The sequence below is a fragment of the Protopterus annectens genome, chromosome 15.part0 (assembly GCF_019279795.1).
Source record: "Protopterus annectens isolate FY-2018-M chromosome 15.part0, PAN1.0, whole genome shotgun sequence".
Taxonomy (NCBI): Eukaryota; Metazoa; Chordata; order Ceratodontiformes; family Protopteridae; genus Protopterus; species Protopterus annectens.
Window position 1 is genome coordinate 38,350,262 of NC_056749.1, and position 16,102 is coordinate 38,366,363.

General features: G+C 39.6%; 1 protein-coding gene across 1 annotated transcript in view; it reads right to left on the bottom strand.

Annotated features, from left to right (window-relative positions):
- Positions 1-16,102, bottom strand: part of LOC122790069 — a 68,743-nt gene that overhangs the window by 15,500 nt on the left and 37,141 nt on the right. Inside the window, exons 6-7 of the mRNA XM_044057632.1 lie at positions 10,700-10,812; positions 8,021-8,110 (exon numbers count right to left, since the gene is read on the bottom strand). Coding sequence (XP_043913567.1) covers positions 8,021-8,110; positions 10,700-10,812 — 203 coding nt within the window. The remainder of the gene's footprint in view (positions 1-8,020; positions 8,111-10,699; positions 10,813-16,102) is intronic.

Here is a 16,102-nt window from a genome sequence, read left to right on the forward strand (position 1 = left end):
GCAGAAGCAATTTTTTTTCTTTTTCTTTTTTTTGCTACAGAGATGACAGTTGACAATTTTGACTTATTTTTTCAATGTAAGAGGTTAAGAGGTTTCTATGAAAGTGGACTTGACATTTTGTTATATATCTGCCAAATATGCATGTAGCCTAATACATGGGGAAGCTATGTACACCATATCCCCCTGTGGTGGGGATACACCACCACATATTACATAATCAGCACACAGATTTCCTCATTTTTGAAAAACAAATAATGTGCATATCAGTCAATAAAGCAGGTATCAGATGAGCCTCCCTTTTCCTCCATCTGATACATCTTCAGTCCATCTTGTTAGATAAAATGTCCTAAATCCCAGTCGTTTCCATTTGTGATGCTGGTCTCATTCTTTTCCCTTTAGTGTCCTCCTTGCTCATCCCTCCACTGCTTGCTAACTGACCTTTATTCTCCCTGAAGTTCAGGAAAAGAGATACCTTGTAGGCCAGTCTAATTCCTGTCGTCCACTTACATCAGTTTGTAAATGTGTAGTTTACATGTAGTTAAAATGCCTACTGTTTCTCCATGTGTCACAATTGTAGACCCTGGATGTCAATTACTCTGAGCTTGTTTCCCTCATGAGAATGGGGCACCTGTGCAATTCTGATCAGTGTACTTGAGACTGTAGAAAACTAAAAGACATGGCAGGTATTGCAAAGGATTAAGGCTTTGAACTGTAAACAAGCTGTTTCCTGTTGTCCTGGGTTTGATTCATTTATCCACTGTGCAACTTGGAGCAAATCATTTAATCACCCAGCACTCCCAGTCACTGCTGGAAAGGGGTACTAATTTTCAATGGGTGTATCCAGTTAAAAAAAAAGAAAAAAACAGTTCAGCTGCCAGGGAATATATACTAAGTCTGATCTGAAGTACCTCAGAGCATTCGGGTACAACAGAGTTCCCATGACTGGAGGGATGTCCCCTGCAAACAATCTAAAGGTGTAACAATAGGACTCATACTACATTTTTTTTTAAACTGCAGTTTATTTTTAGTGTCTGGAATCAGAAGTCTCAGGTCTCATACTTGTAATAGGGAACTCCTTTGTGTGCATCTCATCCAAGTTGTGACCCTACAGTCATAGTTACATCAACCACCTACTCCTGTGCAAATGTCCAAACCATGGCCGGCCTAACAGCTAAGACTCTCATCCATGTTTCTTATAAGAGCTTTAACTTTATCTATCTATCCATCATCCATTCATTGACCAGTTTACTCCCACTAGGCTAGTGGCCTCTTTTTAGAGTAGACCTGATGTGGTATTTATACTATTAGGGGAAGTTTGGCCACAGCGTTGGAGAACCTCCCCTACTCTTTTCAGCAGGTAAAGTGGGGCCTTATATACCTGCCTGAGTTATCACCAACTCAGGCAGATGGAGCATCAGTTTTAACTTCTCATCTGAAGGAAGACACACTTAGGGGTGCAGCACCCCCTTATGCTGCACTGCAGTGTCAGCAATTTATCTACCTGATGTGGGAGTAGAACCCTCATCCATCTGCACCAAAGACAAATGTGCTACCTGTTGCACCACTGACACTACTAATTTACATTTATTACCATTTCCAATCCTAATCCGACTTCTCTGTGAAGGTACCATAATAACATCAATTCCTCTGCAAAAATCAACCTCCAAACAACTTCCACTCCATCTCCCTCCCTTGCCTCAACTTTTGGAAGCAGTTGCTTCCGTCACAGTAAAATAACATCTAAACTAATGAGATACTTTGTACACAGAACAGCTGGTTTCTGCTTGGGTCAGAAGATGCTCAGTGCTTCCCATTAGTTACCCAACACAGTGAACTGTCATGTGCATAAATTATTACTCATAGCGCTTTACTCATATGCCTACCACGGCCTTTAGCTTTTTTTCTGACAATTTTCTCATCAATAAACTCCTGAAATATAAACTAGGGAACTAACTAATCTGTTTGCAGAATATGATGCTGTGCTGAAATGTCTCATTCATGGCAAAAAGTACCAGATTAGCTCCAAGGAGCTCAGGAGTTACGTCTGGTTTCCAAGACAGAGGACAGGCACCAGTGGCAGCAAATGACTTGCTGCACATTGGCCAAAACAGCAAAGATCTAAGAATAAAACAGCTTCCACTGACAGAATAGGGCAAACTGTTTTCATTAGTTGCAAAATCTCAGCTCTCTCTCTGATTGCAGTTCTGTTAAAAGTTATCAATTATTATGAGAACAGTAAGCCCTGTGCTCTTTACAGACAATGACATTCAGAGCTATGTGGCAAAACATTCTAATTCTTAATAAATCACTCTGAACCACGCGAGATAAGCATTCCAGTTTCTACTTAATAAATCACTGGAGGCTTCCCCATTTTCTGCAGTCAAACTGTGTCATAGGTTCATAAGTGTGTACTAGGCTAATGGCCATGGAGTCTTTACAAAGAAGCGCCCTGGCATCGTGCTGCCTGACATTAGTTCCCAGCACCTCTATCAAGTACAGACACTGGAGTAATCCCCGGGGTGAACTTTCTATTTCCCATCTACTCAACAAGATTCCTCTTGAAGAGGGCCAGTGAGGTGCTCTGCTTGACATGTATGGAAAGTCTATTTCAGAGCATGGGCAATCTCTGGGTTATGAACCCGGTCTTGCAGCATGTTCTGTTGATTGTGGTAATGAGGTTGAGGTCTCTGGAGCATGTGGTGTGGAGGGTTTGGGATTTCTTTAGATGTAGCAATTCTAATACAGCTGGGTCAGACATGACTTTGTAAGTCAAGCAGAGATAACCCCTTAGTAGATGATACGAGACAGAGAATATCTGGAGTTTTTTGAGTGTCCATGTAGGACGCGTTTAACGCCTACGATCCTCTTCATGACATACTTTTGTGGCCTTTCCAGCTGTTGCATGTGCCTAGTGAGGTACATGCCAAATGGGGCATTATACTCTATGATTGGCCTAATGAGGGAAGGGTAGAGAGAGATGATGACCTCTTTCTTCCTGGATGCAAAACCCTTGTTAATGAGATGTGCCGCATAGGACATACTGATCATAGTGGCAATGTGGTAATCGAAGGAGAGGTTACTGTCAACCTGTGTCCCCAGATCTCTTATAATGCCTTCAGTGTTCAGTGGGCTCCCATCGATGTGGTAATTAGTGGGAACTGAGTTTTTCCCAAAGGGGGTGATGACACATTTTTTGGCATTAAGTTTAAGGCCATGGTTTCAACACCAGTCATTGGTCTCGGTGAGGCCTTTCTGTAGGATGTTTACATCACTTGGGGAGTGATGTAGCCGTCTGCAAACTTGGTCAGCCAGAGTCCCTCCTTGGTGGCCTGGACTCCTGAGAAGTAGATGCTAAACAGGAGAGGACCCAAGACCAATTGCTGTGTGACTCCACTCATGACTGGTCGGCAGTCTGACTTGGAGTCTGCTACTTTCACACTGTGGGTTCTATCTGCGAGCCAATTTGCAACCCACCTAGTGATATAGGAGTTGATGCCTAGTTGGTGAGTTTATCAATAATTCCTGAGTGGGGAATGGTATCAAAGGCCTTGGCCAGATCGAGGTAGGCTGTATGAACTGCCTAGCCCTCATCCATACCTCTGGTGACTGACTCAAAGAAGTCAACCAGGTTGAGCAGGTGCATGATCTACCTTTCACAAAACCAAACTGAGTGGGATCTAGAGTTTGGTGATTCCATATATCCTTGTTAATTAGGTCCATGATGATGCGCTCCATAGTCTTACATATCAGACTCGTCAGTCTAATGGGGCAATAATTCCCAGGGTCTGTAGTAACTCCCCCTTTATGGAAAGGGATGACTGTAGCAGTGCGCCATTCAGTAGGGACAAAGCCTGAGGTGAGGCTGTGATTGAACAGGGCACACAGTAGTGGTGCCAGTTCACTTTGTAGTTCATGTAGAATACATCCAGGGATATTGCCGGGTCCCATGGAAGCTGTATTCTTGGCCTTGGACAATGCAGCTTTAACCTGTGCTGCAGTAATGCTTGGTGCCAGGCATACCTCCAGTATTGTGATTGGTCCTTCTGGGGGGGGGGGGGGGGGATAGAAGGGTAAAGTTGGCACTGAATCTGTCGGCCAGTATGTTGGCAATATCTGTTGGCTCAGTATAAGAGGTACTATTGTGCAGTAACTCAGAGCAAATCTGGGTATTGCTGTAGAGATTTTTGATATAATGATAGAAGGCTTTGTGGTTGTTTTTTTAGTGTCTGCTGCAATTCTGCCTTCATAGCTGGCTTTGGAGGTTTTGATGAGGGAATTCAACTTTTTGCTGAGGCTAATAAGGGAGTTTTTCCATTCTTGGGACTTCACCTTTTTCTGCAACAGTTTCTTCCTTCTATTGTAGAGTTTATTAATGGCAGGGGACCACCAGAGTGGCTCCCTTTTTTTGGAAGGGAGCATCTTGGTTCTGTTGGGTATGGCTAGTTCCATGCATTTACGTACGTGTTCATACAGTGCATTGGTGTATGATTTGGCAGTTATTCATCTATTTTCCATTTACACAGGTGCCATAAAATTAGCCAGCTCTGTTTTTAGGAGCCCAAAGTCAGCTTTGGAGAAGTTTTTCATGGTGGTTACCTTGTGGGGGAGTGTGGGTGAGATGTGGAGTTCCATGGTGATTAGTTTGTAGTCGGATCTAACCAGGGAAGAATTGACTACTGGTATAGAGCAATGGTTACCCTTGTTAGTAATAACCAGGTCAAGGATATTGCTTCCTCTAGTGGGTGTAAGAATGAGCTGGTACAATGCATTGGAATTGATGAACTCCAGGAGGTGTTGGGACACTGTATTGGTGCATGAGTAGTTTTTCCATTTAATGGAGGGGTAGATGAAGTCACAAAGAATGAGAGTGTTGGGTTGGACCCTAATAGTTTCCAGGGTGCTTAGGAACATGGAGTGAGAGTTCTGGGACATAATTAGGAACCTATAGCAGGCTACAACCTGTATCACCGTCATACCCAATGTTAGTTGTACCTGAAGTATCTCAGATGCGTTATGCTGGGCTACTAGTCTGGAGGTGTGCATATTCTTTAGGTATATGGAGACACCACCACCTTTGGAGCTTCAGTCTATGTTCTGGGACTGAAAGGTGTGGAATGATTTATAGCCTGGTAGCACAGGGGTGCTTTCTGCTGCTTTAAATCAGGTCTCCATTATAGCACAAATGTTGTTCTTCATTTTGAGGAGTGCTTCGAGCAAATGCATCTTTAGATTTAGACTTCTAGCATTGAACAGCATGACCCTCAGACTGCATTTATTTATAGCTGTTAGGTGGTAATTTGGTCTTTGGAACATCACCTAAAAAAGGCAATATAGGGGTGGCAAGAGCCTTAGCCAGTATCCAGAAACCCAGGGGTGACAGATGCAGACCATCTCTGGCAGAGCATTGAGGCCTGTCAGTCATGTCATCCCAAGCAGACAGACAGAGGATCCCCTTAGAATGACACCAGAAACTTAGCCAATTGTTGAAGTCAATCATTTTCTGCTTGTACTGTGGTATCACTCTGGGCAACGGTATGATGCTGCTCAGGGCTAGGGTCATACCTGCCTGGGCCACATAATCCGAGAGGTCCTCCATGTCTCTTTTCATGTAGTCCAGGGAGGTGTGCCTCAGGTCATTCACACCCACATCGACAGCGACAGAGTCATACTTGTTTGGAGTAACCTGAGTGCATGTGTTATGTGTCGGATTCTGGCACCTGATAGACAGCTGACTGTTACCTTCTCCTTATTCAACCTAGTGAGTGGGACATCAGTGTGCCTCACTATTGAGTCACCTATGATTAGTGTATTGGGCAAACTGTTTTGCCTTGGGGGTTAGTTTGAGGGGCACATTGTGTAGGTGAGCTATGTGTCTTGTGGTTTGTGCTGTGCTGTGGTGGTTGAGTGCATTCCTGCCTTGGACCTCTCTGCTGTTTGGGTAGATTTCTATTGAGAACCTCCGTGAAGATGGGTGTGTGGTTTGTGTTTTTTTTATGTGAGATTTGTGATGGTGGGTGTTCTGGAGGGCTATGTGTTGCATGTGGTGTGGTGCAGGTGTTGCCCTTCTCCTCTTAACCAGCTATTCCGGTCTTGGCTTGAGAGTGGATAGCTTCCAATCTGGAAATATAAGTGCATCTCTCACAAGTCTGAGTGTTGGGATGTAAGAGGAGAGGGTTGTCTGTGTACATGAGGCAGTTGCTACACTGCCTCAGAATGGCCAAGTACACCAGGTTAATAGGAGAAAGCACAGGGAACTGACCTTTAGACATGCCAGGAGGGATGGTGAGCTTTAGACATGCCACGAGGGATGGTCATTATTACTAAGTACTGGAGCTGTTTCCTTATATAGTCCTTTTATAGGAAAAATGTCACTTAAGGTGTCTGAGTCCATGCAGACCACTGCCAAGCACTTGATGGGGAACTAATACGCAGACCCTGAAAATTTAAGGATGAAGTATTTAGGCAGATATTCTGAAGTTAGAAAGAAATCAAGCAGTACTTACTGAAAAATAAAGAATTAACTTGTCAAGAATGATGAAAAGAGGGGAGTCACATGAATGGCTACTGCCTGGCTAGTACTAATGCTGGTCTCAGCACAGCTTCACCCTGTTGGGATACAATGCTCCTTTGCTTCTTCTCTCACCAGAAGCAAAATGTTAGCACCAATCCCAAGAAGAGAAGCAGGTCACGGCCTATTTCTTGATCCACAGTCTTCTCCCAGATGATGCAAGGCTCTGCAGGTTTGTAGCTTTTTTCTAGTAGATGCCTCAAATAGCATCCAGACCAATGAGGTACGTTAAGCACAGACACTCACTCTCCAACCAGAAAGAGTCAGGAATCAATGCACTCTGCTCCTACTGTCCCCAGGACCAGAATATAAGCACAGATTCCAAGCTGTCACCTATAAAGCAGTTATTAGGCGTTCTGGTGATCATCAGTCTCCGGGAAATAATGTAACTCCACTCCTTCTCTCACCAGGAGAAACCAGAAGCACTAAATTAAAGCTGACTACTGACAGGCAGAATGTGGGCCCTCCAGTAACTGGTGGTCTTGCAATAGATGCTTAAAGGTAAGATTAAAAAAATGGTTCATTCTAAACATTGCAGTGTGAACTAGAGGAGTTAGATGTGAAAGTAGGTAACTTAAGTTTTACCTGTCTTCAAAGTTTTAGTGGAGAGTCACTATTTTTAAAACAGCTAGATTGATTGAAAGGGGGTGGGCACTTTTGTATTCTGGTACTATGGAATACAGTAGGATGGCCAATAAATTTAATAGTTGAAGGGGAGTGATTTCATAAAATGATAATTTTGTGCTCACGCCAGCCAGTAAAAGCAGAGAGGAAATGAGATATATGGTCAAATTAACATAAGGGACAGGCAACTAGAAAAACAATGGTGTTTAAGAACACAAAAGCAATCGGGTAGGAGGGTGAGAAAAATTTCTGTCTGACTCAGAAGAGCCACAGTTAAAAGCAGAATACAAGTAAAACACTGTATGAAGAAAACAAATCACAGTATACAAAATAGAAAAAGGCAATAAAGTAACACAAAATACAACAAATAAAAAGAAAACTAACCTTTCCCTCACAGAAAACTGTAGCAGAGTCTGGGTGAGCCATCCCAGAATAAACCAGCACTGCTTTATAAAAGCTACAAGTTACAAACCAATAATTCTGTGGTACATGTTTAATACACAGAGGTAAACAATGACTGTGTTGACTCACACTACAGCTAAACAATCCTGCCTCCAGAATGCTTTAGGATTCCTTGCTGTACACTTCTGAGAAATATTTTTTTCTAAAATGTTTACTACTGATCTGTTCATTAGTAAACTGGAATAATTTGGAGTGCAGAAAATCTAATTGCATATATTAAAATACTGTTTATTTTAATTTGCACGTTGTGTTTACAATTAGGCTTCTGAAATAAAAAAAATAATACTTAAGTACACCATCCAAATTTAATGACAGAACAGCGGAAAGAACATTCCACCCAGTCTCCCTATAAGAAAGGTGCCTTACCACGTCCCCCAGCTTGGCATACACTTGGTTATGATGGGTGGTGTCAGCCTCTCCTGTTGGATTTGCTGACATCACTGCAATAGGACCAACCTGCATGAAACAAGACGACACAATATCAGAAAACAATGTCTAACAGCACATCAACTCTGCTTATGTAATTATCTGTACATTTTATATATCTATATATCTATATATATATATATATATATATATATATATATATATATATATATATATATATATATATATATATATATATATATATACACACACACACAAAGCAGATACACAGAATCACAATAATATATAAATGAAAGCATTAGTATTTGCTAGGATCTAAAATTATCGTGATATTTGGTATTAACTGTACAAATGTAATGATGTTTGTACTTACAATATGTAATGTAATGCCAAATGTGTAAATACCTGTGATGGTGTAACATAATTTCAAGCATGTATGTACCTGTGATGGACCTTTTCTCCTCAGGCCTCCACTAAAAATGGGCTTTGCCCAGTTGGACTATCCATGTCAGCAAAAACAAATAGATAACACATACATTAAAGACTTAGCATTTCTAGGATCTTAAATTATCTTGTGATAAGCATTACGTTGACTGCATATAGCTCTTTGTGAATACTCATTATAATCACTACATCTGCCAAACTAGATGCCTCTAAATACTTTGCTGTTGTTATTGCTTAATTTCTGTTACTCTGAACGGAACTACAAATTTTCTGTTGCACTATATTTGCAATGTTACTCTGTTATCATTGTTTACCATGTGGAGCTTTTCTCCACACCGGGCCTCCACTGAAAAAGGACATATGTACAGTTGTACTTTCTTGGTAAACAAATGTAAAATACATAAATAAAATAAATAATTAAAAGTCACAGAGATGAAGTATGCCTTGTATAAAGCTCTCCTGCAATAAAATCAACCTTTTACTTGCTTCCAAATGAAGCTAAGAGAAGGCATTCTTTATTTTTTGGAGAAAATGGTTCTGTTTTGAACTAGTCCTCCTGCTCTGTAATACCACACTGCCAGACCCAAAAATCCCACAGGCAGTATGCTACTCTGCAATATTATCCACTATAGAAATAGTCCTCCTTACATATTTTACATCTACTGTCAGTAGGTGTGGGTTCATGAAGAGCAGGTGATTAGGGAAAAGTGCAGTCCACTCTAGGTGACCAACACTAGCTACTGACATCACAGGTTTATACTGGCTGCCTTCATAATGACTACATTAACATAGTTCCCATTGGTGTTTATATTCCAGCTGGCCACATTAATGATTACAAACAGTTAGACTCCACAGAACAGTGTGCACAAGTATTACATTCCACCCAGTCCAACATATGGTAACAGCTGTCTCCATGCCCCCCCCCCCATCTAGAGCTGCTCCTCTCACAACCCCTATGGTGATTGCCTAGGATATGAATGTGGTGGACTCATAGTATGCCAATTATGTAGCACAGCATGAAGTGTGCATGCCACTTGGATACCATGGGAACACATATATGCTCCTGACACAGTTGTATGATATGCAGTGCATGCCACAATGTTGTGCTAAAATTGAGAGAGCCAGGTGCTAACAAAGTACTTGCAGGTTTACCACAGTCATCCATAATGTGCATTGTGATACCACCATTTTCTCTAAAGCAGTGGGCTAAGGTGACCTGCTGACCACTCTCTTGCTGTGGCCACAGGGCCATAATTTATGCAGAAGACTTATGGCATACAGCTGTCCCCAGTAGTCTATAGACCATGTGGCTTATTTTGGGGATAGTATAGCTGGGTCCATTAGTATTCCACTGTGATATACCACTCTTGGCATTGCAGAGACCAACACAACAGACGTCTGATGTTCATTTTGCTGTATTGATGGTAATGTTACAGTCACAGTGCCACAAGTGCTGTGGAATTGATGGTGACATTACAGTCACAGTGCCACAAGTGCTGTGGAATTGATAGTGATGTTACAGTCACAGTGGCACAAGTGCTGCAGAATTGATGGTGATGTTACAGTCACAGTGTCACTAGTGCTGTTGAATTGATGGTGACATTACAGTCACAGTGTCACTAGTGCTGCGGAATTGATGGTGATGTTGCAGTCACAGTGTCACTAATGCTGCGGAGTTGATGGTGACGTTACAGTCACAGTGTCACTAGTGCTGTGGAATTGATGGTGACGTTACAGTCACAGTGTCTAGTGCTGTGGAATTGATGGTGACGTTAGTCACAATGTCACTAGTGCTGCGGAATTTATGGTGACGTTACAGTCACAGTGTCACTAGTGCTGCTGATCAGTGTGCAGTGTGATGCACATATATGAATCGGTGAAATGTGAGAATTATACTCAGTGAGACTAGCATGCCACTGTTTGACAATGAACATAAAAGATCCTTTTTTGTGGATTATTCAGAATGATACTCTGAAATAGTAAAATGAAGCAGAGTGTAGTGCCAAATGAAGAATAAGGTCAGTCAAAGGCAAACAATTTGTTTAAGTAGCAAAATAAACTGCTAATTGTAAAAAAATTCTATAGTATTTTCATAATCAAATACAAAACTGCTGAACAAATTTATGAATCCTTAACACCTAACCTGTCAGATTTGGTATCTGAACAGAAAATAATTCCTAGGCACATTCAGAAAGATAGACTTAAATGGCTCACCAGATCAATAAGAAATGTGGTCACAGAGCAGTCAGGAATGCGTACAGCAATGCTTTGGGGAGTCCCAATATACTTGGCAGAGTCCTTCAGACCAAAACAGTCCAGCCAGTGACCTAGAAAACAGCAGCATCAATTTAGCATGACTACAAATGACCGTGAACATAAACTGCTCGGCCTAATATTCTGCGCTTGGGATCTTGCCCGCGAAATACATTTCCTGCTACAAGAAACAAAACATAATACATAAAATTCTACTTGTAAAAATACATTCTGAGTTCTAGCATACTTTCTCTCTCTCTACATATAATATTACATAATATATATGGGACTCTCTCTCTATATAAATATATATATATATATATATATAAATATTACATAATATTTATGGGACTCTCTCTACACACACACATGTATATATATATATATATATATATATATATATATATATATATATATATGGATTCCTACTACAAGAACGAAAGTTCACTACTTTAAACTTGTAATAGGAAGCCTCACTTCTGCGAAAGTTCACTTTAACGAAAGTGAACTTTTGCGTAAGTGCACTTCACCGAAAACACCGCAGCACAGTGGAGGACATAAAAAACAAGCTATGTCCTCCACTGTGGTGCGATAGTCATGAACCTTTGGGTTAGGGCATGGGTTAGGGTAAGGGGATAGTTAGTAAAGCTATCCCCTTACCCTAACCCATGCCCTAACCCTAAGGTTCATGGCTATCGCACCATAGTGGAGGACATTGCTATGCCCTTCACTGTGCTGCAGTCATCACGGACCTTAGTGTTAGGGCACGGGTCATAGTAAGGGGATAGCCCTGCTACCCGCTTACTATGACCCGTGCCCTAGCCCTAAGGTCTGTGAGTACTGCATGGAAGTGCAGTACAACACCCGTTCGTTATACTGAACTTCGCATAAGTGCACTTTCGATTCAGTGAGCATTCCATGCACTATTTCGAATTAGTGAAAATTCGATCTAGTGTATGGAACCCATATACATATATATATATATATATATATATATATATATGTATATATATATATATATATATATATATATATATATATATATGTATATATATATATATATATATATATATGTATATATATATATATATATATATATATGTATGTAATATTACATAATATATATGGGACTCTAATCAAAACAACAAAGACACACTGACACCTGGTTCCTGAAGAAAAATGCCACACCATAAAGTCCGAAGGTTACTCTCTTTAATATAACTAACGCTTATATTGTACACTGCGTTTTCGCCCTGTCACATCCAAGACTTCATCAGATATACCATTAAGTGAGCAGTCTTCGTAATATATCCTTCCCCCTCCCTTACATCACCCAATCAGTGTTTTATTCCAATTAACTAATTAAAAATGTTAAAAATATGGACCAAAATCTCCTAAGATATCTTATATTCTAAAATTAAAAATAACGTCAATATGTTTTTAAATAACCATTCAATATTAAGACAATAATAAAATGAAATGCCATTATTTGCTTGTAAAAATAATGTCAATACTTTATACATTGTAACAGATGGTACAACACAACACAAACAAAAGTAGAGGACAAGTGTACACAACTTTACCTTAAATTTCCATCTAGTAACTATACTATTATAAGTTGGCTGCTCTAAGCTTTAAGACTGGTGCTAAAGAAATGTAATCATTTAACAATGGCTTGTTAGTGTCTTCTAGTCTTAACTGCCAAAATAATTCACAAAATTCTATTGTGGTCTCCCAAGGTACCCCCGTGGGTCCATGTCTATTTTCTCTGTAACATAAAACCCATACTTGGCTGAAGTGCAGGTAGTGGAATGTCTGTAAAGGGCATTATTTTCTTCCATTTTTTTAATATCATTAAGATGTTTATAAATCCTTCTTTTAAACTTTCTGGTAGTTTTCCCTATGTAAAATGCTCCACAGATGCTGTATACAGCAATATATACCACTCCAATGGTATCACAGTTTACAAACCCATTAGTTTTGAGTGTTACTCCTCTTTCGTCCAAAACGAATGTTTCTTCCTGCAAAACATGTGGGCACTGAGAGCACCTCCCACATTTGTATGTTCCTGTTTTTCTCTTATTATGTCCCTTCCTTCTTGTTTCTAGTAACTCTTTAATGTTCCTCCCCTTCCTATAGGTGAAGTTTTGGGGATCTAAACATTTTTTTCTGGGTCTGAGTACTTGCTAAACCTATTCCAGTTGTTTGAAACTCTATTTCTGATAGGCCCCGTATCGGCACTGTAGTTTAACACATAATTACTATTCCAATTGATGGAATCTTTTGTTTTTATTTATTATTATATTATTATTATATTTTATTTATTGTTGTATTTAGTGGAAACCTCTCGTTACCAAGTAACCAGGAGGCGTGGTCACTTGGTGAACGTAACGGAAAGACATCTAATGTGACGTCACAAGAAAATGAACCGACGGAGATGGGTAATCCTGCTTCTGCTCGTGAGGAAAGAAGAGAACGCCATTGTGGGAATTTGAATTTTATTAACAGGAATTCAAAGGCTGTTAAACTGAGACAGGCAGAAATAAGGATTGATTCAAATGAAGGCGTCAGGACAGAACAGCATGGGACTAATCAATCGAACATCAACAGAGCAGGAGGCCATGGTTCTTTGGATTTGGACTGGGGTAGGGATAATGATGTTATTTCCTGGCTTAACAATAATAGAGACTTTTCGAATTTTAACTCACAAAATTAGTCTATTGATGTTTTTAATGTTAACAGTTATAATAGAAATGTGAATATGATGTATGACAAGATTGTGAAATATAAAATTCTGTGCATAGACAATAACTGCCTACAAGAATGTGTTAAGAGAGGGATAGTGCCAAAGGGGTTACATATATACAAATACCCCAATAATGTAGTAGAGGGTAGTGAATTCCATTTAGAACTGTTGGAAATTTTTAACAATTGTGGATTGAATATACTTAGGAGCATCATTAAGGAACATAGAATGGTAATGGAAAAACTCTTATCTGACATCGAGAGAATCAACCTACTTATCGTAAATGACTTATTTACCACTGAAGATGAAACAATGAAATACATTAACATGAAAGTTAAAAGAGAGGACAAATGTAGGTTTTTATATGAAAGAAAATGTAAGAAACTGAAACATGGTATAAATGAATATAAAGACAAAATTAGTTATCCCAAACCTAGAACGAAGGGATTCTACAAACAATAGGGAGGGTCACATAATTTGGTTCCCTATGTTGTGAAAGTAACTTCAGAGGAAGAAGAGATAATGGAGAAAGTTTTAACCACCATAATGACAACAGCGAGAGAAGTTATGACTTGGATGACCCCCAAGAATTTCCCGAACCCAGGAGGTCTGAGAGAATTAGAGAACAGGGACCGGTCAACTATTACCAAAGACAAGGGGGTGGGTAGCCAAACATGAAGCATTTTTGAGTCCAGATTTAAATGGGACAAGCTTTTTTAGAAGTACCACCAAAGAAGATAAGGAAAATATTGTTATAGAAGGTCGTAGGTATAAGTACCATCATTTCAGTATTTACAACTATAGTGGGTTGGAGGTCACCAGCACACATTTTGATCTTTTTTGTAAGGGCCTTAAATTTGTCCCTAGTTATGCAGAAGATATTTCTAGAACCCTGATTGATTTGAAGTTATTTGTACGTAAAAAGAATTTGGAGTTGATTATGGAACAGTATAAGGAAAGGAATAACCAGATTAGTTTTCAGAAGAAAAATAAAAAGAAAAGTGGTTATAATGCAGCCTTTCATCCACAAGTAATGACTTTTGAAAGACAGGCAGAGGAAGAGCTGAGGGAAAGACTTAGGAGGAGAAGGAAACAACTTAATCTCCCTAAAGACGAAAACCTGCTTCTCACTTCACTAAGAGACGATCAATATATTCGGGTAAGGAAGCTCGATAAGGGTGGGGGGTGGTTATAATAGACAGCATTTTATATTCAGCAAAAATGCTGGAAATGCTAAATAATACTAATAGGTATTCAAGAGTCTATAGAAACTAAATCAATGTGGCATATAGAAAAATAGACTTCATATTGAATGAACTAAAGGAAGAAGGAGATATCAGTCTTGACACATACGACTTCTTATCCATAGACAAGCCCAAAGTACCATCTATATTTGGGATCCCAAAAGTCTATAAAAATTTAGAGGATCCACCATTTAGTCCCATTGTGGCTGTTACGGGATCCAAAACATATCCAATAGCCAAGTTTTTGGACAATAAGCTTAAAAATGTTTGGACAGGGCGAGTGGAAATTCTCAAAGACTCTTGGGACTTTTTAAGGAGTATTAACAACAATTTGTATAGTAATGAGTTAATATTTGTTACCTTAGATATCCAAGACCTGTTTAACGTTTTACCCCAGAGGGTTGGATTAGAATGGTTTGAAGAAGCATTGAGGTACAAAGGGGAGCTTGACAATGATTCAATAGGGTTAATAACAGAGCTTATGGAGCTAGTGTTAACAAACAATTTCTTATTCTTTGAGGGGGAAATTTTTAAACAGACTAGTGGAGTAGCCATGGGAGTAAGCTGTGCTCCCATGTATGCCAATTTTGTACTTTCTAATTGGGAGGAGAAATACATTTTACATTCATGTTTTATCAAATACTGGCATTACTACCATAGGTACCTGGATGACATAGTTATTTTCTGGTCCGGACCAGAAGATGAATTGAAGAAGTTTATTGAATATATAAATACTACCACCAAATTTTTAAAGTTCACCCATACTATTTCTAAAGAGAGACTTGAATATCTAGATGTGGCCCTGGAAAAGATAATTGAAGTTAAGCAATTCAAATCTAATGACTTCAGAAAGAACACCTTCTCCAACTCATACCTCTTTTACTCAAGTGCACATCCATTTTGGCACGAGAGGGGTATAGTGAGGGGACAATTTATCAGGAGTTGTAGGATGACTTTGGAAGATGATGACTTTGAAACAGAAAGTCAAAAATTGAAAGAAATGTTTCTGGAAAGAGGATATCCCCTACCACGTATTGATGAGATTAGGGTAGAAATTAAGGAGGAAAGAAGGAAGAAATTCACCCCCATTTTGGGTGAATTACCACCAGTGACGAGGGAAGAAGGGAAAGAATCAAACGATTCCATCAATTGGAATAGTAATTACGTGTTAAACTACAGTGCCGATACGGGGCCTATCAGAAATAGAGTTTCAAACAACTGGAATAGGTTTAGCAAGTACTCAGACCCAGAAAAAAATGTTTAGATCCCCAAAACTTCACCTATAGGAAGGGGAGGAACATTTAAGAGTTACTAGAAACAAGAAGGAAGGGACATAATAAGAGAAAAACAGGAACATACAAATGTGGGAGGTGC